The following is a 22063-nucleotide window of genomic DNA, read 5'->3' as shown; positions in this document are numbered from 1 at the left end:
AAGAAATCTTTTCAGGTTTTTTGCCCACAAGATTGAGTGGAATGATGGGCATTTTGACACATGAAGACCAAAAGGGCTTTATTACTGGTAGACAAAATACAAGATTCAACTACTTTGTTGATCAACACTATACATCTATACATCTTGCATTGAAATTCCACACTCCCCTTGCACTTACTACCTTAGATGCTACCAAAGTTTTTGACAGGGTCAACTGGGCATATCTATGGGAGGCTCTCCAACAATATGACAATTTTGTTTAAGCGATACAAGCACTGTAGAAGCCAACTTGTGTACATATCCTGCTTAATGGAAATTTGGCAGTCAGTTTTATAGTAGCAAGGGAAGCATGTCAAGGGTGCCCATTGTCACCCTTATCGTTTGCATTTTATATAGAGTCATTAGCCCAAGTGATCCAGCTAGTGGTGCAGTTTATTCCCTTTAAAGGCAGATACTTGTGCAATAAAGTGGCATTCAATGCAGATGGTCTGCTGATATAAACTGCAACTTTTGGAAAATCATTAACAAAAATTAACCAGATAGCTAGGGGATTTAGAAAAATCTCAAGTTATCAGGTCGCTTAAGAAAAATATTTGGGCATTAGCATTACACAGAAAATAGAAGACATGCCCATAAAAAGAAGACAAGGAAGAAGGTTTGTCCTTGTTATAACAGATAGAAATGTATCCCACTAACAATTTATGGGAGAGTTAATCTTGTTACAATGACCATTGCTCTGAAAGATACTTAAATGTTTAATAATATCCCATTGAATTTGGACAAATTTGCTCGAAGTGATCTCCAATCCAAAATTAGCAGCTTTGTATGAAACTTGAAAGCAGCTACAAATCCTTAGGAAACATTAAGTAAAAGAAAGAGCCAAACAGGATAGAGATTTAAAAATGTTCTGCTGGGCATTTCAGATCCGTGCCCTTAGACAGTTATTTTGATTCCCTGAGGAATCCAAGATGGGATTGCTTTTCCAGGATATAATATCAGGATGGTGTGGAGAAAATGTAATAATACATTTGGGTAACCAAAATAGTTTAAGACACTGAGATCAGCTGCAATACTGTGGTACAAGATAAGGAAACTTATGGAATTCCCTTATTACGACATGCTGGCTCCAATTTGGAATTACCCTCGAGAACCGGAGTTATTGAAGGACTATCTGAGAGTACTTCTGGAGTTGGGAGAAATAGTAAAGTGAGACAATTGATTGAGGAAGGAGAGGTGCTCAAACAAAAATAATATCTATACAAATCAGTGAATCTATGTCAGAACCTCGTTCAGAAGGCTGCAAGGCAAGTAGGCGCTACTGGGCTCAGCCATAGAGAATGAGGCCTTTCACTTCTGATGTGGGGGGGCCCAACTTACAACGGAATCTGAAAAACTGGACCAAGTACTCCTTTAGCACTTAACACTCAGCAAAAGCATGGTCTGAGCAGTCCAAGGCGCCTTCGAGGTGAGGGGATACAGAAGGATGGACACAGACACACAACTTAAAGCACATGCATTAATAAATGATTGTCCAGACAAATGATCACTTTCAGCATAAAAGAAGTATTGTATTTGACTGTTAACAACACAAAGGGCAGTAAGATATTAAAAAACAACTACACAGTCCCCCTGAGGTTGAGGCTCTGCTGTTTTGCATTCATTTCCCTGTGTCACACTTCCTGCTCCCTCTAGCAGTGGTGGTTAATCCCCATTCAATATAGGAAACATCCAAGGTAAACCCCACTAGTAGTTCCAGCCCTGAGAGTCCACCGACTCTATTTTAAAGTCAAAAGTGCACGTGTGCCACAGTGTTATCTGGCAAGTAAGTTCTCCCATGGACGACTGGCTCAAATTCAGATTTACTCACACCTGCAAAACTGGAGTATCCAGAGATCCTCAGTACACTCCCTCTGTAGGCCCTGGAGTCACTGATGCTGGTTCAGGTGCACATGTACCATGTGGCCTGTGCTCACTGATACTTAAGTTCCTCACACTCCATTGTGCACCCGTAGAGACCGAAGGTTCCTCCCAGCTCTTTCTTGCATTGTGAGTCTCAGATCCATCCCACAATAGGTGGGGGGTGCAAAGTTTTGGACACTAATCCCTCATCCCCAGTTAGGTGCATAAGGTTTCGCACAGTAGCCTCACTCCTCTGGTGACGTTCTGGGTCCGGTCACACTCCTTGCTAGTTTTGGTGATCCCGTCTGGCAAAAAGGGTCACCTTATCTCTAGTGTACATGGACACCAACCCAATCAGCACATCAGCATACTCAGCTCCTCACTGCGCCCACTCTGGATGTCAATCTATCGACAGCAGCCCCTCCTGGCAAATGGGGTCACCTACACCTCACTGCATACTGGCTCTAGCCTGATCGGCCCAGCAATATCCTCATATCACTTCACGGTGGCCCTCCTCTGGTATACAGTGGTCCAGATCATATCCTGCACACAGGCAATGACCCGATCGGTGCACCAGCTGCTTCCTCGCATCTCACTCAGGGAGTTCACTCAAAAGATTCTCCACTGGACATCAATCCCTCCAATGCCCTTCTCTTCCTCACAGAGCACACTGGTCTTGGTAAGCAGGAAGACACTGGTGCTCCAGGTTCCAGAGCAGGATGTCTTGTATTCTCTGGGTGATGCTCACTCACTCAGCAGGGATACTAGCAGGCCTTGGACCCCAGTCCTGGTCACGGGCAGGAGTCTTGCAGAGGCTCTCCTCCTCACACAGCCCGACTGGCTGTTTGACGGCTGACAATTTTTGAGGTCTCAAACTCCCCTTCTTAAAGTACATTTTCAGATGCCAAATGTGATTTAGAACTGAGTCTTTGAAGTTTATGTTGCAGGTTTTCCTCCTTTTGAAGTATCAAATCATCTGCCTTCTCTTCCTCTTGAAAGCAGCCTGTCACAGGAGAAGCAACTCCAAAGCTGATAGCCAAACAACACAGGCCTTGGGAGTGACTAGAGTTTACACCCAGAAGTCAGCCACAGTGATAGTTACCCCAGGACCTCAGTCCTACTGTTTATGATTCTCTTATTAACCCATCTCCTTCTTGAGATGTGCCCAGACCCATTCCTTGTGACCGCTCTCTGAATTAAGAGTACTGTTTGAAGTGTACAGGAGAAGCGTGGCTCCTTTTTCAATGTGTCCCACCGAGTCTACAGGAATGCAGCAACACATAAATGGGTCTGGAGGGATTCCTTTACCTTCTCTCCATGTTTCACAATGAACCCCTGGATCTCCCATAATGGAACTCATAGTCTGCCATGTACTGTACCATTCACAGGCACACATACACCTAGTACATGCATTTCACCTACACACACTGCACATATACACCCAGCACATGCATTTAACATATGCGCACTGCACAACACTATGGCCCTCATTATAACTTTGGCAGTCCAGCTCCACACCGCCTACAGTGTGGCGGAGCTGGACCGCCAGATTATGACCACGGTGGTGAATAGGCAAAGCAGGCAGTTCACTGCCTGTACCACCAGGGCTGTCCACCATAGAATGCTGACAGTATTTGGAGCCTCCTTTCCGCCAGGTATTCCCTGGCAGCAACACCGCCAGGAAATCCCTGGTGGAAAGGATACTGGCAACAGGAATTTCCCTTCCTGTCATCAGTATGCAACTCCCCCAGCCCCCCACACACAGTCACGGTCCCCCCTAGGCCCTTAGAGATGCCCCACCCCATCCAAGCATGCATGCACCACCCAAACACACACACATGCAATCATGTATTCACACACTCATACAAACACCCACATACACTTGTTCACCCCCCAACACCCCTTCATCCCTTCACGCACTCACACAGACACTCACAATCACAGGGAAGGGAAGGACCGCAGGGGTTGGGTGGAGGAGGAAGAGAGATGGAGAGAGAAAAGACGAGAAGTGGGGGATGGAAGGAGGTAGAGGACAAAAGGAAAAGCAGAGACAGGAGGAGGAGGGTGAGGAGGTACAGAGATGAAAAGAAGGTAAAACAGCTGGAGGAGGGGAAGAAAATCTACATTACAGTGGGAAGACAGATAACAGGTGGAGCAGTGGGAGGGCATCGACAAAGGGAGCGAAGGAGGAGGGAAGGTGATAGAGGAGAGAAAGGAGGGGAGAGGATGAGATGTAGGAGTGGATATGCAGGCACATGCGATGGATGGGCGGTGGGCATTGGGCAAGAAAGTTAGAGATGGTAGAGTGAGTGAGGCACTAGAGGAGGGTGGAGATTTGCTGAGTGAGGGAGGGAATGAAACGGAAGGAAGATGGTTAGGTGAAAGTGGATGAGAGATCTACGAAGGGAGGAGGGACGAGGCAGATGGGGAGGGAGGATGTCAAGAGATACACTCTGTGAGTGAGTGGAACAGTGGGAGTGAAACAGAGAGTGGAGTGAAAAGGAACTAAAGAGAGCAAAAGAACATGGGAGAGAAAACAGAAGAGTGAGGTGGGGCGGAGATGGAGAGGTACAGAGTGCATGAAAGATGGACTGCGCGGAGCTCAGTGAGATAGAGAGAGGGAAGGACAGGGAGAAATTATGAAAGAGAGCGAGGTAAACGAGCACGATAGAGAGAGTGGAAGGGGAAATGGGGAGCAGTGAGTGATGGAGAGTAGAGCTTAGAGAGAGCTAGAGGAGCTGAGAGCTCCAGACACAATGCGGGTGAGTGAGCGAAGCTTTGGCTTAAAGGCCCTGCCGATAATGGACCAATGACGAGGACACATGTGAATTGGTGGCAAGGAGGCATGGGCTAAGATGGAGGCCCTGCGGTGGGAAAGGCCCATTTGGGGGAGCCTTGGAGCTTTGAGATGGAGACACAGTCACAGGTCCCAGTTGTGAAAGGCGGTGCTGAACTCTGTAAAGATGGCCATAGCTGCTCATCTCCTTCCATTGAACTTCTGGCACTGATCTCAAAATCAGGGTTGTGTAAAATTAGAATTCCAAATGCCAAGTTCCGCATGAACAAAATGTGGCAACTTCAAGAAGTTATGAAGATTTTGCTGTTGCAAAGCTTTGCTTCTATACATATTTTATGGGAAAAACATTCCGAGAGAGATTTTTCCTGCAGCTTCTACAAACATAAAAAATAGTTCCACAAAAGCAGATGGAAACATTACTTGGCCGACTGGAAACTGATAGCAGCAAACACATGAGGAACAGGCATTGGTGAATACAGGAAATATGCATCAGCCCATAGAAACTTAGGAAAAGTAAGTGGCAAGCAAAGGAAACAATGAAGGGAAGGAAGGCAAGGGGGCAGGATGTAAGCTTGTTTTAAGATTTATATGACAAACAATAGATTTCAAAAGCACAGTGCAAGAGCTGTGCAGGTGAAACCTTTAAAAAGGACCTGTTTACTCCTACTGATCACTAGACAGTATGCTACTACCACTTCTCTCATGCTGCTTAATTCCTGATAAAGATAGTAGCCTTTCACCAATATGAGGGTAGCTCTTTGCGCACCCCTCCTGGTCCAACAAGACCTCAATCTGTGAGACAGGCCTATGTCATGGTGCACACGCATGATCTGGGTTTGCCTAAGACAAGAAAAAGGGTTCTAAGCATCAGTACATTTGGGGCACTCAAGGCAGGATGCACATTGGTTACCATGTAGAAGCAGTGCTTAATTTGTGCTTGTTGTGCACTTATTTTTGAGGGCTGGGGCTTATTCTTCTGCCTCAAGCGTTTGCTGCAAGCAAAAGGCACATATGGGAGAGATGGATGAAGGGAAAAACGAAAAAGCATCATATAGAGAGAAAGTAGAAAGCTGCAAGAGTGAGCTGAAGGGACAGGGAGTGGCTTTATATGGATTAAAGAGGCCCGGGATGGCTTCAGGATTACGCTTCCTGAATATTCTGTGTTCACACATTTATTTGCAGCAGCCGCGTGTTTGAGGAGGGCTTTGAGCACCGTCACCTTTTTATTTACAAATTAAGCACTGTGTAGAAGACTTTTCCATCCTAAGAATCTATTACACCTTTTGTATATCTGCAACTGAAATCTTTGTGTTCTTAACGAAAATTGAATCAAAACACCACATCAGAGGTAAAGGATGCTTTATACGACACATCACCAAGGAAAAAGGAGGTAGCCTATTGTCATGCTGGTCTTTTGGAGTGGGAAGAAAGAGAAATAGCAGCACCACAGCACATCCAGGAACCAGACTGTCCACTGACCACAACAGGGAAATTTTGGCAAGTAAATTCCAATCAGTAGAACAAGAGATAGGCAATTGTAGATATTTAAGTGTAAACAGAGCCAAAAAGTACAAAGTACCAACTGTGGTTATCTGGTCATGCTTGACTGAGACAAAGTCACAAGTTCAGGCTGACTGCGATGGAGCAGAGGCTGGCTATGGGTAGGCCTGCTAAGTATAGAACCTCAATCCTGGTTGTAAAGAGATATGTAGTACCGTGTCAAGGATGTGTCGCACAACAGACGTGATGCGAGGTCCGGCCAAGGAGATGCATAGTGCAGCAGAGGTTCTGGGGCGCAGCGACGTGTGATGCGATGTCCTTGCTGGAGATGTTATGTGCAGTGGTGGTTCTGATGCACTTTATTGGGTGAGGTGATGTCCTTGCATCAGGGAAAACCATGTAGCAGGGACAGGGTGTCAGTTCTGAGGGCAATGCCTTGAGTAGCAAAGGCAAAGTGCTGGTTCTGTGGGAGATGCGCTGTGGTGTTGAGGAGATGCATGTGTTCTGCTGATTCCACAGATGGTCTGGCAGAACAACGTCAGGTCCACTTTCAAGGGTCCAGCACTGAGGTGGCACCACTTAGAGGAGGCAGGACTCACAGATGGCAGAGTATATGTGTTGGCTTCAAGTTTATTGGAATCCTGTTTTGTCCCTGATGCTTCTGACCAGGACCCCAGCTATCTAGACCTTGGACTCACTCTGGGGTCCTGGGTTCAGAGCTGCAGGTCCAGTTATTCTCACCCTAGGCAAGAGGGTAGCAGAGCAGCATGTCAGTACAGCAGGGCAGCAGTCCTTCAGAGCAGCAGTCCAGCAGAGTGTCAGTCCTTTCAGCAACACAGCAACCTGTCTTCTTAGCAGAGTCCCCAGGTCCAACATTAATAACTGGTACCCGCTTTGAAGTGGAGGAAGCTTCTAGAGGACTCCAGCCCCGTGAGGTGTCAGATATATCCTTCCTTCCTGTCCTGGCCCCAGCTTGCCTGGGGTCACAAATACCAGTGTCAAACCCCTTGTGAGAGTGCTCTGCCAGAGCCTTTGTGATGTGCAAGTGTGGCAGGTGACAGCTTCTTCCCCTAATTACCTCAGAGCAGCCCATCTTAGAAACACCTATCATCGCTTTCACTCAGTGGGAGCAATACACGAATATCAGCTGCCAGCTACACCTAATCATGTGAAACTGGAAAAGGCTGAAGGCACCAAATGGTTAGGGCAGAAAAATGCCAAATTTCTTAAAAGTGGCATTTTCAGAGCTGTGACCAAAAATCTGACTTTGTCATTAAAGAAGACTTTTAATCAGAATTCCTTAGACACCAAACTTGGCATCTCTAACTGTTCCCAATTGAAGGTTACAGCTTAATAAATGTAATATGATAAATTATTATTTTACCTGATATGCATGGACAGGACTCTGATTTGTAGGAAGTAGACCCTAAGGAAAAAACCTCCCACAATAAAGGAATGGTTTGCAGGAGTACTATACAGAAATAGATAAAAGGATGAATATGTCGGGTGGAGCATGTGAAATCATTTTGCTATTTGACGAAATCAGAACTTGGTCCAATGGCAGTGCTTGATTTGGAAAATAAAGAGTGCCTAAACCCAAAGCACTTCTCAGAAACCCAAGGTTGGTGTGATTAAATGTTGGTGTGCCAATGACTAAAGCTGTGAAGTCCTAAATTCATCTCAATTCTTATAAATCCACTGCCAGGCACTCCTTGCCCCTTTATCTCACTCTTGAAGATTAGTCTTTCTCCCTTTGTTTATGCTTTCCATTTTTCTCTTCTTCCTTCTTTCCTGTTTGTGTAGTTTTCCCTCTCTTGATCTTGGGAAATGTATGATGAGTAAGATTACATGTTAGTTCCTAAAAATTAGTGCCAGTCGCCCCCACCACCCAAATTAAGCAGTGTCCTATGATTACATCAATGCTAGGTTCTTGGATTGGTTTGTGCTATAAACAAGGTTTTAAGTGAGCCATGCTCCAGCGGCTAAGTATAATACGATTTCTGGAGTAGAGCATTCAAAAAAGTGATGGGTGGGATGGTTGAATTAATCTAGTTTGCTGGTAATCACTTGAGCCACATACCAGTCCATTGTTAATTTGCAGATCATGTCACCTCAGTTCAAACCCAGCCATATGTAAATCAGTCTTGACCCTGCTCCAGTGGGAAAAGTCAAGCCCTATCTGTCAAGAAAGGTCCTCCCAGAATTAGAACAAAAGCATCCCAGGACCGGTTGTGTCCTTGTTAGGGCTCATCAGCCAAGCATAGCTTGGTTCCAGTGACACAGTGTGCATGGGCCTCATGTAGGGCGACACACTAGAGCATGCAAAAAAGTGACTGTATTCTATTATATTGCAGCATTTATAGAGCGCTTACTAACCCTACGTGGGGTACTGAACCGCATGCCTACATGAGTAGCATGCAACACCATTCAGGGTGTGAGGGTGGAAGGATCTTGTATTTGTTTTAGTCCTATGTGGGAAGTGTTTTCATGTCATGTGTGATGACCCCTGATGAACCAAGAAAAAGAGAGACTAACAAACATTCATATATCATGTAACAAAATCGTATAAGGCAATGTGATTTTAGCAAAGAAAAAAAAAATGTGTGTAGAAAATGTGCCCACGAAGTAGTTCGCCATTAGTATAAACAAGCTTAATTAATCATGAAGAATCGACAATGTAGTAATCCGTCATAATTGCAGATGTATTTTATGATTTTCTCGTAAAACCTGTTATATGCTTAGCTTAAATTTAGCAGAGGCTTTCGCCTAGTTGCCTGGCCTCAATTTTAACTGCGTGGTTTTCACTTTTATTAACAAAGACATGTTTAAACTTTAAAAGCTGTATTTTTCCAGTAGAATGACTAATACACTTATCTCAAAAGTTGCGTGCTAGGCAAGTTTCATCCCCTTTGATTCAAGGTCAGTTTCTGCAGGTGCAGACAATAAAGACACTGATGCAGAATTAATTGGCAACTTTGTTGCTACTTGTGTTCCAAAACTCAAAGGACACCTGATGCATAAATGAGTACTAAGAGAAAGACACTATTCATTGGTCAAAGAGAAACCACCCCATGGACCCTCCAATGGAAGACCCTGAAGAATTTGGAACGTTTTCTTACTTAAACCCACCGGACAAAGAGAAGTCAGCCATTTTCTTTGAGGCCATTTTGAAGCCAGATCTGAGAAGCCATTTTGATGACACTCTGATGCATTTCTCTATCCGAGAGAGAGAGAGAGAGAGAGAGAGACTTTAAAGAATTCTCACCCTAGAGACTTTAACTTTAACTTTACCCCGTCTTGCCCATACGATAACTTTTGCCCCAGTTTTCCTTGCTGCTGCAAAGAAAACCTGCCTTAAACTTTGCCCCTTTGAAATCTGCCTCATGCTGATCGAACCGGTACCTGAAGGACGAAGACTTACCTTGAATGCTGATTGTATTTGGTAATTATGAAAGGATAAATGTATTTTTTCATTGTATTTTCCTTCTTAGGTACCAATTGCTTATTTTGACAGAGCCAAAGCTAGAAGTTTTCTAAATTTATGTTGATTAAATTATTTTCGCATGAAGCCCCACATGCCAATGCTAATCAGAAGATAGTTGAGGTATTCACTTGATGCACCATGCTGAATTGAAATCTTGTTATGCTGACCAATGTATGCAATTAGTCAAATTCAGTTACTTTTATTAGTGATTTGCATTGCTCTAACCGAGTGCATTATAATCCAAATTTTGCGTAGATTGCGTTTCTTCCATCGTTATGGACAGCTAGTAATGTTCGTATATGTATATCATTTGATTTTGAGACTCCCATATATTGTGTTAGCTTTGTTAACATAGGGAAATAAACTCATTAACCTTTAATAAACAGGTGTGGTTATTCATGACTGAAAGGTCATGGTGTGTCTAATTACTGATTTTCTGTTTAACTAATTTGTTGATTGATTACTAATCGAGTATTGGTTATTGATTATAAACGATTATTGATTATTGATTTGAGGTATCTGACAATTCTTTGGATGAGGAGAACTCAACCCGGTCAAAAGGTTCACCGACCTCCGGCGTGTCCAAGTAGAAGTAATTTAGAAGGACTGGACGTGCTATCAGTAGATGGTAGCAGAGATTGATGGTTTAGCCCTTTGGGACCCCATCCGAACAATAGACGGATTCAAGTTAGGATTTTCTTTGATAAAACAAGTTGGAGAGATGATGATGCCCTAAATCCCCAATGACTTTCCCGGAATCTCTGAGCTTGCGAATGGAGGAAATGGAGGTGTGAGAATATTTTCAGCATTTCTAGTGACGGTATGAGTGAAGTTAGGGTTTTGCGCTTGCATAGCTTATGCCACAGATGAATTGTGAAGTTTGTGAGGATTTTAGGGGGTTACGAACTCCAATAAAAAAATTTAGAGTGTGAAAGTAGGGAAGTCGTTGAACGTCATATGTGTGTAGCGCTTTGTGCAGGGAAAAATTGTCCGCGTGGTTGCTGGTGTTGAGACGGGCCCTGCGAGGTCAAGAGACTCCGGAGTATGTTGAAAAGTGTATGAGATACTTGATTGATGTTGTAATTTGTTCAGTTTATTAGGTTGATCGGGCATGGTCAACAAGTCAGTACGAATGTTGAGGAATAAAAGACAATTTTCGACTTTGAGATTTGACGAATTCTAAGGTGCACTAGAATAGTTCATTGATCAGTTGAGAGTAAAGTTTGCAGGTCAAATTTTGCTTGCGAAAGTGGGAAACTGAGAAAGATGGAATAACTGCAGAGGCTAGTGAAAAATCCCTAAGGTTTCTGAAGCAATTGTATTACCTTCCTGTAGTAAACCAACAGATTTGTTTTCTTCTTTTTGGTTAGTGCTCGCGATATATTGCAGAAATTAGTTTTGAGTGAAGCTGAATGAAGGAGGACAAGCCGCAAGACTTTGTCAACCGCACTGTGTGAGTGTGACGTCACTAGGAGCCGCGCTGGGATAGGTTGGTTGGTGAGAACGGTCGCCCACGGATTGGACGCAATCCGTGAAGCGCAATTGGTAGAGAAAGGGAAGCGAAGAGTATTCTGGGAATTAAAGTCACTTATTGATCACATTTTTGAGAAAATAAAAGACGGAAAGATGACATTTTTCAAAGCACTTAAGAGTGCCTTGAGGGGAGATGTATATATTAAAGCAAAAGTAGGAGAAGAAACACCGCCTGAGGGTACACCAACTTACATTGTAATTGAAGAAAAGTGTGTCGCACCATGTCTATGGTTAAAGCAATGGTGTAAATTAACAGAAAAGCATGGAAGTGTAGCGTTTCCTATCCATGGGCTGTTTAATTTAAGAATCTTGGAGAATTTGAGATTTGCGCTATACGACATGAAAATACCTCCAAGACCAGCACAGTTTGAAGCATTAGCAATTTGGGAACAAATGGCTAGAAGGCAACTACAAAAGAAATTTGAGACAAGAGTGAGAAAAGTAGAAAAGACACTAGCGGATGCTAGATGGGATAGTACTCAAAAGGTTTGGAGATCAGACATATTGCAGGGAATTAAATTGCTTCCAGCAATTACTGATGAAGCAGAGATGGAAGGAAGGAAAGCTACTCATAAAACAAACAGGAGTCAGTCCAGAGATAGAGAAAACAAGAGAAACTCGAAAAGGTCAGACGAATCAGATGATGAGGAGTTCATTCTGCAATTGCTAAATGACCATCCACCACCATATGTGGAAAACGAAAATGGCCCAAGGACTAGTACTGCCCCTCCAGAACCAATACAGGGTACCGTGACCCCGAATTTGAGAATATTGCAGAGGCAAGTTAGTCCCGATATGCCTTTTACACCAGAAATACCACAAGTTCAGAGAATATATCCTGACATGACTAAACTGAAACCTGTTAATGATTATCAGCCACAGGTCCAAAGACGCTATTATGATGAGCACAATTTGGAAATGACTTCTAATTTAATGGTGCAGGGAGGACAGAATTACCAAAGACCGACATTGATTCAAACAGAATCAACACAAATTTTGATGCCTCAAAAGCAGATGCAAGACGTGCCGAAGTACATTCGAACAACAGAAACACAGTTAGACATGCCAGCAATAATGAACCATAATGTGGGAATTAACATGCCACAGAATTTGGGCAACAGACAGAATCCGGACGCAATATCTTTGCCTATCACTGTAGTTCCGCCAGTACCATTATATATACAAGCAAAGCCAAGAGTATGCGATCGAGGTGTAATGACGCAGAATGAGACAAGAAGAAGATACATAGAAAATACCCAGGAAACGACTCCTGTAGGGACACTGTCAAACAGATCTGGGTCTTTGTTGGAATTTAGTCCAATTCCAATTTGTGTTCCGTCAACTGTGGTAAGGTCAAGTCCACCACTGATAGTACTGCTAACTTCAAAAACAGAAATATTACAGAAACCATCAGTAGCAGTAGACGTAGATGCCACATTAATGGGACTAAACGCACAACAGTTAACACAATGGTTGAACAGTCTGAATTCCCCACAGAGTACACCCAAGGGGAAAGGAGAAGAATATTTGAATCAAACAAGATTGGGCATGGAAGCAGGTGAACTTGTAGATGGAACAATGGGTTTGAACAGGTTAGAATCATACACAGAAGAAGAATTGAGATACATTTGCCCTAGAATTACAAGAGAAGTAAGCAGCATACATAAGAGGCTACAAGAAATTGCAGACAGACACAAAATAGACATAAATAAATTCAAGCATTTGAGCAGAAGTTACATGTTAGACTTTGAGACAAAAGATTTTGAACACATGAGGTCTGCAGGAATGAAAACACACCTTAAAGAAATATTGCAAAGCACGCAAGTTTGGAGATGTTTAGACAAGTGGGAGAGTAGGTGGGTTAAGAAAAAGGATAAGAAGAAAGAAAGTACCCCAACCGGAATGAGAAAGTACAACAGAATGATAATCTGATAACCATGTTACCAATGAGAGAAACAGCAGGGGGAAACCTTATCCATGTACCATGGCACAGGTGTGACATTCAATCTTTTACGGATGATTTCCCTAAGTTAAGAGAGAAACTGATCGAATGGTAACAACAAACAGATAGATTTGTGGAACTCGCAAAATGTCTTTGGGAAGACCTAAATACTTTGTTTGAAATTGTAGTTCCGGCAGATTTGTGGGAAGATTGTAAAAGGGCTGTAGATTGTCTAACAAGCCAACCAGAAAGAGATAGGGACACAGGTGCACCATCGCCTAGGGTAATGAGCATGTACCATAAAGTGATTGAGTATTTGAAAACAAAGGTTGCGTCGAAAAAATGTAGATTGGCAGAAAATTGACAGAACAGCACAGGAAGTTAAAGAATCGATACATGCATACTATGAGAGATTGTTGGAAGCATTTAAAAGTTACAGTGGCACGGAAACGATTGAGGCAAAGAACATGCTCCATTTTGTGTTCAGATTTGTGGAAGGATTGAGACCCGAAATTAGCCAGATGATTAAAATGCATTTGATTTGTTGGCAGTCAAAATCAATCGATGAAGTGTTGAACTATGCAAAATACTGCAACGATTAAATTGAGACAAAGCAGAAAAGGCTGAAAGAGAAAGTGATGGTGATGCAGATTAGAGCAGCTCAGTCAGGTTTGCAAGGTTTCCAATAACAGTTGCCGCAGCAGCAACAGCAGGGAAATGCTATGTTTCAGCCACAGATGAGAGGCAGAGGCCGAGGAGGTTTTGTGAATAATGGTCCTGATTTAAATACTGTTGTGATTCCTAATGGTATACAGGCAATGAACAAAAATGATGCCATGTCACACGTGCGGAATCGTCGGACATTGGAAAAGGGAGTGCCCAATGTTGGTGCAGGATGATGTAGGTCAGCAAAACAATGATGTCAATACTTTTCAGAATGTGAGAGGACCAAAATTGAGGGGTTCAAACCCAAATTTCCAACATAATGTAAATCAGATGCAGGGTCTACAACCTATACAAAAAATGATCCTGATGGATACTGAACTTGCTGCAGAAAGAGCTATGACTCTTCAAAATCGGCTTGCTTTAGACATTCTTTTAGCAAAGAATGGCGGCGTTTGCAAAATGCTTAGTGCACGTCACTGTTGTTCGTATATACCAGACAACAGTGGACAAATTAGAAATATGCTTACAAATTTAACTAACGATAGTGCAGATTTGAAAGAATTGAAAGAACCAGGAGTATGGGAAAAGGTTGGAAAAGGATTTGCTTCCATGGGAAATTGGCTCAGCAACATTTGGAACGGAATATTACTGAACATAGTAAAAGGGATATTAATAATATTAATTTGCTTAATAGGTATTTGGGGAATATGGAAAGATATTAAAATATTAAGATCAAGAAACAAGAGAAGAATAGAAAAGAAAGAACAAAAGGGAATGGTAGAAATATACAGGGAAAAATCAAAGGGAGTGAAGAGAAAAAGGTAATTGACTGAAATGTCAAATTACTAAAACAGAATTTTAATTAAATAAAATTTGTGATGGAAGATTTAATGTGATGACATAATTAGTCATCAGAGGAGGGAAGCAAGAAAAAGAGAGACTAACAAACATTCATATATCATGTAACAAAATCGTATAAGGCAATGTGATTTTAGCAAAGAAAAAAGATAATGCGTGTAGAAAATGTGCCCACGAAGTAGTTCGCCATTAGTATAAACGAGCTTAATTAATCATGAAGAATCGACAATGTAGTAATCCGTCATAATTGCAGATGTATTTTATGATTTTCTTGTTAAACCTGTTATATGCTTAGCTTAAATTTAGCAGAGGCTTTGGCCTAGTTGCCTGGCCTCAATTTTAACTGCGTGGTTTTCACTTGTATTAACAAAGACATGTTTAAACTTTAAAAGCTGTATTTTTCCAGTAGAATGACTAATACACTTATCTCAAAAGTTGCGTGCTAGGCAGGTTTCATACCCTTTGAAGCAAGGTCAGTTTCTGCAGGTGCAGACATTAAAGATACTGATGCAGAATTAATTGGCAAATTTGTTGCTACTTGCGTCCCAAAACTCCAAGGACACCTTATGCATAAATGAGTACTAAGAGAAAGACACTATTAATTGGTCAAAAAGAAACCACCCCATGGACCCTCCAATGGAAGACCCTGAAGAATTTGGAACGTTTTCTTACTTAAACCCACCGGACAAAGAGAAGTCAGCCATTTTCTTTGATGCCATTTTGAAGCCAGATCTGAGAAGCCATTTTGATGACACTCTGATGCTTTTCTCTATCCGAGAGAGAGAGAGAGAGACTTTAAAGGATTCTCACCCTACAGACTTTAACTTTAACTTTACCCTGTCTTGCCCATACGATAACTTTTGCCCCCGTTTTCCTTGCTGATGCAAGGAAAACTTGCCTTAAACTTTGCCCCTTTGAAATCTGCCCCATGCTGATCGAACCGGTACCTGAAGGTAAAGACTTACGTTGAATGCTGATTGTATTTGGTAATTACGAAAGGATAAATGTATTTTTTCATTGTATTTTCCTTCTTAGGTACCAACTGCTTATTTTGACAGAGCCAAAGCTAGAAGTTTTCTAAATTTATGTTGATTAAATTATTTTCGCATGAAGCCCCACATGCCAATGCTAATCAGAGGATAGTTGAGGTATTCACTTAATGCACCATGCTGAATTGAAATCTTGTTATGCTGACCAATGTATGCAATTAGTCAAATTCAGTTACTTTTATTAGTGATTTGCATTGCTATAACCAAGTGCATTATAATCCAAATTTTGCGTAGATTGCGCTTCTTCCGTCGTTATGGACAGCTAGTAATGTTCATATATGTATATCATTTGATTTTGAGACTCACATATATTGTGTTAGCTTTGTTAACTTAGGGAAATAAACTCATTAACCTTTAATAAACAGGTGTGGTTATTCATGACTGAAAGGTGATGGTGTGTCTAATTACTGATTTTCTGTTTAACTAATTTGTTGATTGATTACTAATCGAGTATTGGTTATTGATGATAAATGATTATTGATTATTGATTTGAGGGATCTGACAATTCTTTGGATGAGGAGAACTCAACCCGGTCAAAAGGTTCACCGACCTCCGGCGTGTCCAAGTATAAGTAATTTATAAGGACTGGACGCGCTATCACCCCCTAGGTGTGGTTATCATGTTATGAGATGTAGAATGTAGCAGTGAGTTGGATGATGAAGTGTAAGAGATAGACACAGTTTTATGTTTTTTGTATGCTGTTAGCTTTGAACACTTCTGCAGGTCACTTTATGGTATTTAAAACGATATGGTCTGCTTAGCTGGCTACTACAGTGGGTGGTCGAATCAGAGATTTTTTGTATAGTTGTGTTCCAAGGCTGGCTTGTTTGGAAGGAGACAGAAGTGCAGAGATCTGTAGGGAAGGGCATTTTTATGATCAGCCCATATCTTAGTTTCTATGTAAGATGTAAAGATGTGGTCAAATTGTATAGATGTATGGGACCTCCAGTGAATGTACTGTAATATAGTCCTCTGAAATTTCCAGTAATATGTGACAGATTTCTTCAGTTGTTCCATGCCTGTTCATTTGGTGATGTTTGGTTTTAGTTTTTAGCTATACAGTGACGGTCAACCCTCATAACAGATATGTATTATGTGAATTTAATAGGTATAAGTTTCAATTTCTGGCTGACTGTTGCATATTATGGTTTTAGTATTATTGTGGACCATACCAGCTATATATGGAAGTACATATCTATATATTGTCGTGGTGACCCATAGATCAGCCCTAGTTTTGCTTAACTGCATAATGAAAGCAGTTTTGTGGTTTAGTTGTTTGCAATGTGTGGGTTGTAAGCTGCGGATTGCATTTGAGGTAATTTCTGTATTTCAGGCTCTGTTGCCTGGCTTCAGATGGTGCATTTATCTAGGAAATACCTACGTTTTCAACTGTCTTTGCAAGTGTATATGCTCCTGTGTGATACTAATGCTAGCTGGCAGTGAGTTCCAGAGCTTGGCAGCCAATACTAAGAAAGCAGTACCTCCTATGGATTTCTTATGGGAAGGTGGTACGATCATAAGTGGTGCAAGCTGGGAGTGATGGATGGAATGCTTTAACTAATCTCAGCCACTGCTATTTGCTCAGGCATGTAGACTGGGAAGCAGCCCCAAGTAGTTACCACTGAGATTAATTCAAGCATTCCATTCATCACTTTTTGTATACTTTAGGATTTCTGGATGAGGGCACGAGACAATATACTAACTATACAGACGGCCAGACTGGAGTAAGTTTCCTCTTTTTCGTGGTCAACGAAGACCAAAGAAATACCTGAAATCATGTCTTTAAGTCGCTTTTTTTTTTAGATGCCAGGAAGAAAACAGTTCATCACAGGTGCTCACATCCGAGTCCTCTTTACCTGCTGGTGGTCTAAACGCTACAGGCTATTTTAGGTAGCGTGTGTTGTGATAGGGTTGTAGAAAGGTTTACATTTGCAAGCAGCCTGTTCTCCGTCCTTGGCTGAAGCAAGCCTTTCCGGTTAGCACCGTGCAGTAAAAGTTAAGTTGCTTCGTGTTAATTCTTGTCTCTTTGATTATTCAAGTAAAGCCAACAGGGAACATTACACGCCCTGTGTGTTCTACAGTACATTGCCATCTGCTTTTCTTTCCCCTGGCCCCGCCTCCAGCCCCTCCAGCTGGTAGAGAGACACTCCCACTTCCTGACGTCACTGCGGGACACTCCAAAGGTTCCTGCGGATTATTGTTTAGTAGAGGGAGCCCGAGAGCTTGGCCAAAGCTGTCAAAACTTTTGCAATTCCGGGAGCTGGAAAAGACATTGCTTCACACACGACTCGTAGAAACAGATAAGGGTTGCTGGCAAAGGAGACAGATCTTCCCCTCACAATTTCAAGAGTGGCAGGAAGGTTTCACAACCTGTGCCGGTAAACGTTTATATCGGATGCTCCTGTGAAGCCCCAATACTCCTGTCTGGGCAGAAGCATGGGTTTGTACGGCGGGAGCCCGGAGGACAAGCCGAGGAGCCCGGCTGAGAACTGAGGCGAGGAGGTCCAGTTGTGAAGAGGCGGACAGGAAGATAGATATCAGTTTTGGAAGGTTAAAAGAAGGGATTAGGACACAATACGTTTCCAAAGTCTGAAACTGGGCGTCAGGACCAGCCACTGTGGTACAGCGATAATGAACAGCCGGGCTGCGGTGCTGCTAGTGCTGCTTATCATCGGACGGGACACTTTAGCCGGTGAAGACCCGAAAGGTAAGTGCTCTCGTGCCGAAACGTCTACTTGCTTTATCTCTGTCAGGACGCAGGAGGGCCTCCCTTTTTCGTGTTCTGTTAAGATCTCTGCCGCCGTTCCGTGTGTTCTTGGAGAGTTGATATTGTTTCCAGGGTGGCAGTATTGTTTTGTCAGGTGGTGGCTCGTCGACATTTAGTGTTATCTCAGGGAGGCGCGCGTTGCGTTTGAACGGCCGCCCCGCTCGGTCTACATTGTCCTATTACTTGCTGAAGTAAAGTCCAGCAGTTGCGTGCAGTACCTCTTCCTGGTGTACCTCATTCTTGGAGATGAAGACGTGGGGGTGGGAGGGAGGAGGAGGAATTTGATCTGCATTCACCCGGCAGCTTGTCGAGCCAGAAGGAAAGGCATGTTTAACTTGTCTCCGGCACAGGCAGCCCGGCAGGGAGTTTGGGCAGGTTGCGAGGAATGCTGTGCCTCTACGGCTCATTTCCTTCGGCGGACTTGAGGAGGATAAAAAAGCAAGACAAAGTTAACGTTGCATTGCCCTTTTTGTATATGATTGTTCAGTGTGAGAGTGAGGGTGGCGTAATGAGTGAAGAAGAGTGTGACTGACTATCTGAGGCGTAGGTTAATATGTCTCAACCACAATAGTGTGCTCCTGCGTCACAATTAATGCTAATAAAAACGCACGCACATTCCACACAAATGCTCGCAAGTGCAATGACCAAAGGCCCAAATGCGTTGTTGTCGTTCACGCAATTTCTCGACTAGGACTTCAGGAAATATTACCGGCTGCTTATATTTTTGTAAGTTACCTATTGCTGTCCCTTAGTGTCCCGCCTTTCTGGGACACCACGTCACACTGGAGCGCGTACCAGGACAGTCACATCGTCTACCTTCTGATGTATACACAAACACAGAACAACGTGCACGAAGCGTCCAATCTATGTAACTTAGAGCACGATTCAGAGTGAAGCACAACCCTTTATGTTATAACAATAAAAATCAAAAAGAGTCCTTTTGAATTTCCTATTGAGTGTGCTCACGGCGGTGGAACTTTCATGTGTTCCCCAGACACCGCTTTGATGGACACCGCGACGGGTCAGCTGCAGCTGACAGAGATCCCACATGGTGCAGTGTGGCCAGTGCCGCGCGGCCCCTCTGTGGCACTGTCGTCTGAAACACAAGAGTCCCTAAAGTGACTGAGCCAGGCGGGCCGCCTCATTCTATCCTGCTGCGACTTTCGCTTCTCTTCCCAAGAAAGGCTAAGGGAGCAATAAGGAAGTGATCCGCAGAGGGCAAGCTGTGCGCCAAAGAAAGTCAATGTGGATGGTTTGCAGACACCCCGCCCCCGAATTTGCTTCATTTAAGATTTACGCATATTTTCACGTACGTTAACGGCTGCGTGTTTCCATCGGAATGCAACTGACTCTGTGCACGCGACATTTGTCTACTTCTGTCAAGTATTTACACACAGACGTGCACTTTGCTTCCATCACAGCAGACTTACATAGCTGCCCCCGAGAGCCACCGTGAGAGGGAAGGGGGCAGTGATCCGAGAGGGGCTGCTGGGTTAAAGAGCACACTGCGCGGATCTTGCATTTTTCGGGGAAATGAATTGAATTGTGGCGGCCGAGCGATTCGTATTCTTTGAGGAATGTGTCCACACACCACACAGGGTGTTACAAAGGGGGAACGGTGCCTGCCACAACCTCTGTTCGCTGTCACCCTGCTGCTACTACCACAACAGAGCGCGACAATTCCACTAAGTTGCGTTTTGTTACGTGTTTTTTGTATAGCGCTTTGCTCTCATTGTCCTTGGCCCGTGGTAACACGTTGACACATATAATTGTGTCAAGACGCCGCACATGACAGCACCGAGTACCAGTCATCCTCATTACCTAGGTATATGAGTGGTTGCTCTTCAAAAAAATGTCCATTGATTGGAATGGGCGAGAGGTTCATTTTTATGTAGGAAATATTCCTTCAAGCACTGGGTCTACAGTACCTTCAGGAACTAGATAGTTGATTTTGCCAGTCAGATTTGTTTACAGGATGCGGTTCCTAATCAAGATAGTGAAGGTATGGCTTACTCTGTAACATTAAACACACCATACTTTGAACAGGTGTTTCCCTAGGTGAATATTTCCACTCATGCACATAATTTTGAATGCTCTCCTCTCATGCTGAACACAGCTATAAAGTGATACTACACCGAGAATAAAGGTTACATTGCAATCTGTGTTGGGCTAAACAATCAACACTGGCGAGTAACGTGCTTTTTGTAGTGTTACACATGAGGAGTCTTATGTCCTGGCAAGTTAGGACCTGCTGTCGGTGCTCCTCATTATTTTAAGGCGGTGGCTTTAGTTTGTTATTGTGCAGCGGAGGTGCTTTACCTGTATGATGAAGCACAACGAATAGCATTTGTTTCCTCACTTCCTGTGGATCCAGGATGGCTACATCGAATTGAAGCAATATGTATCAATAAAGACTCAACGGAACCTCATTTTGGATTGACAGGGTTTAAGGTGTACTCCAGATAATGCTGCAGGCCCCACAGGTGTGCCATGGAGCAAGACTTCAAACAAAACCTTAAAAAGCGCTGTGCACTGGGAAAATCCATAACACTGTTGCTTTGGACAGGTACTTGGGCAACGTGTGTCATCATGCCTCAGTTAGTATATACATTCAAAGCAGCACCGAAAGAAGTCATTCAGCACCGTCCTCACCATTGCATGTTGTTAAGTATGTCTCCCAAACCTCCAATGACTCAATCATCATGTTTTAACCTTGCCACAATAGCTTGGGGTCCACCTGAAAGTGCAAAATAGGCTCCAAGGCCTATAGCGAGGTTAGCTATGGAGGCCAGGAAGAAAACAGTGCAGAAATAAGTTAGAATTAAAAGGACGAATGGGCTCAAAGGGAAAATGAGATAGAATGAGAGAGACAAGTGTGCCCTTCTACCCCTACTTGTTGCTTGTTGTGGTGTTTAACCATCCAAGGACAAGAGACGTTGAGTGGTAATCCAAAGAGTAGGGTTGAGATGGAAACCAATGGAAGGATTAATAGGGAATCCAGTCTCTGGCTCTTTGTAGAATTTAAACAAATGTACCCACCACAACTGAAGGTACGGTGAATGCTATGTAAATACTTAAATATATGTGATCTTGCTGGAGTTTTACAAGCTAACAGTGGCAGGGGCGTCCATATCAGCGCAAGATTAGTTAAGGAACCTACAACCCCTGAAACTTTACTCTGAAGCTCTGTGCACAGAAGAATGCTGATGGAGATGCTAGAAGGGACATGTGCATTTGGTGATGCTAGGCAGTACATGGCACATACATACCTCATGCCTCCCCACACTGGATTTATTTGGAGTGGGTACTCAATGTTTACACAACTGGTGGTTGGATAAAGACAACAGTAGTAAGCAGGAAATCAGTGGGTGTCCATGGCTGTCCAACCAAATCAGAAACGTATTGTTTTAAGCCCCTCATTGGTTTGGTATCGAGATAAGGGAGGTGTATGCTTGAGGTGTACGTTTTATGAGTTGGGCACTGGTTAGCCAATAAGACCTGAATCTAATTTCCACTCCATTGTAAAAATAGTTGCCTAGCACCCTTGTGAGATGACACGTAAATGTGC

General features: G+C 43.1%; 1 protein-coding gene across 1 annotated transcript in view; it reads left to right on the top strand.

Annotated features, from left to right (window-relative positions):
- Positions 1 to 17934: 17934 nt before the first annotated feature.
- Positions 17935 to 22063, top strand: part of EGFR (epidermal growth factor receptor) — a 526637-nt gene continuing 522508 nt past the window's right edge. Inside the window, exon 1 of the mRNA XM_069211504.1 lies at positions 17935 to 18435. Coding sequence (XP_069067605.1) covers positions 18360 to 18435 — 76 coding nt within the window. The 5' untranslated portion in view covers positions 17935 to 18359. The remainder of the gene's footprint in view (positions 18436 to 22063) is intronic.

This window comes from Pleurodeles waltl, chromosome 10 (assembly GCF_031143425.1).
Source record: "Pleurodeles waltl isolate 20211129_DDA chromosome 10, aPleWal1.hap1.20221129, whole genome shotgun sequence".
In the NCBI taxonomy this organism is placed as follows: Eukaryota; Metazoa; Chordata; class Amphibia; order Caudata; family Salamandridae; genus Pleurodeles; species Pleurodeles waltl.
Note: the sequence above shows the minus strand (reverse complement) of the source record. Positions and strands in the feature narration are given on the sequence as shown.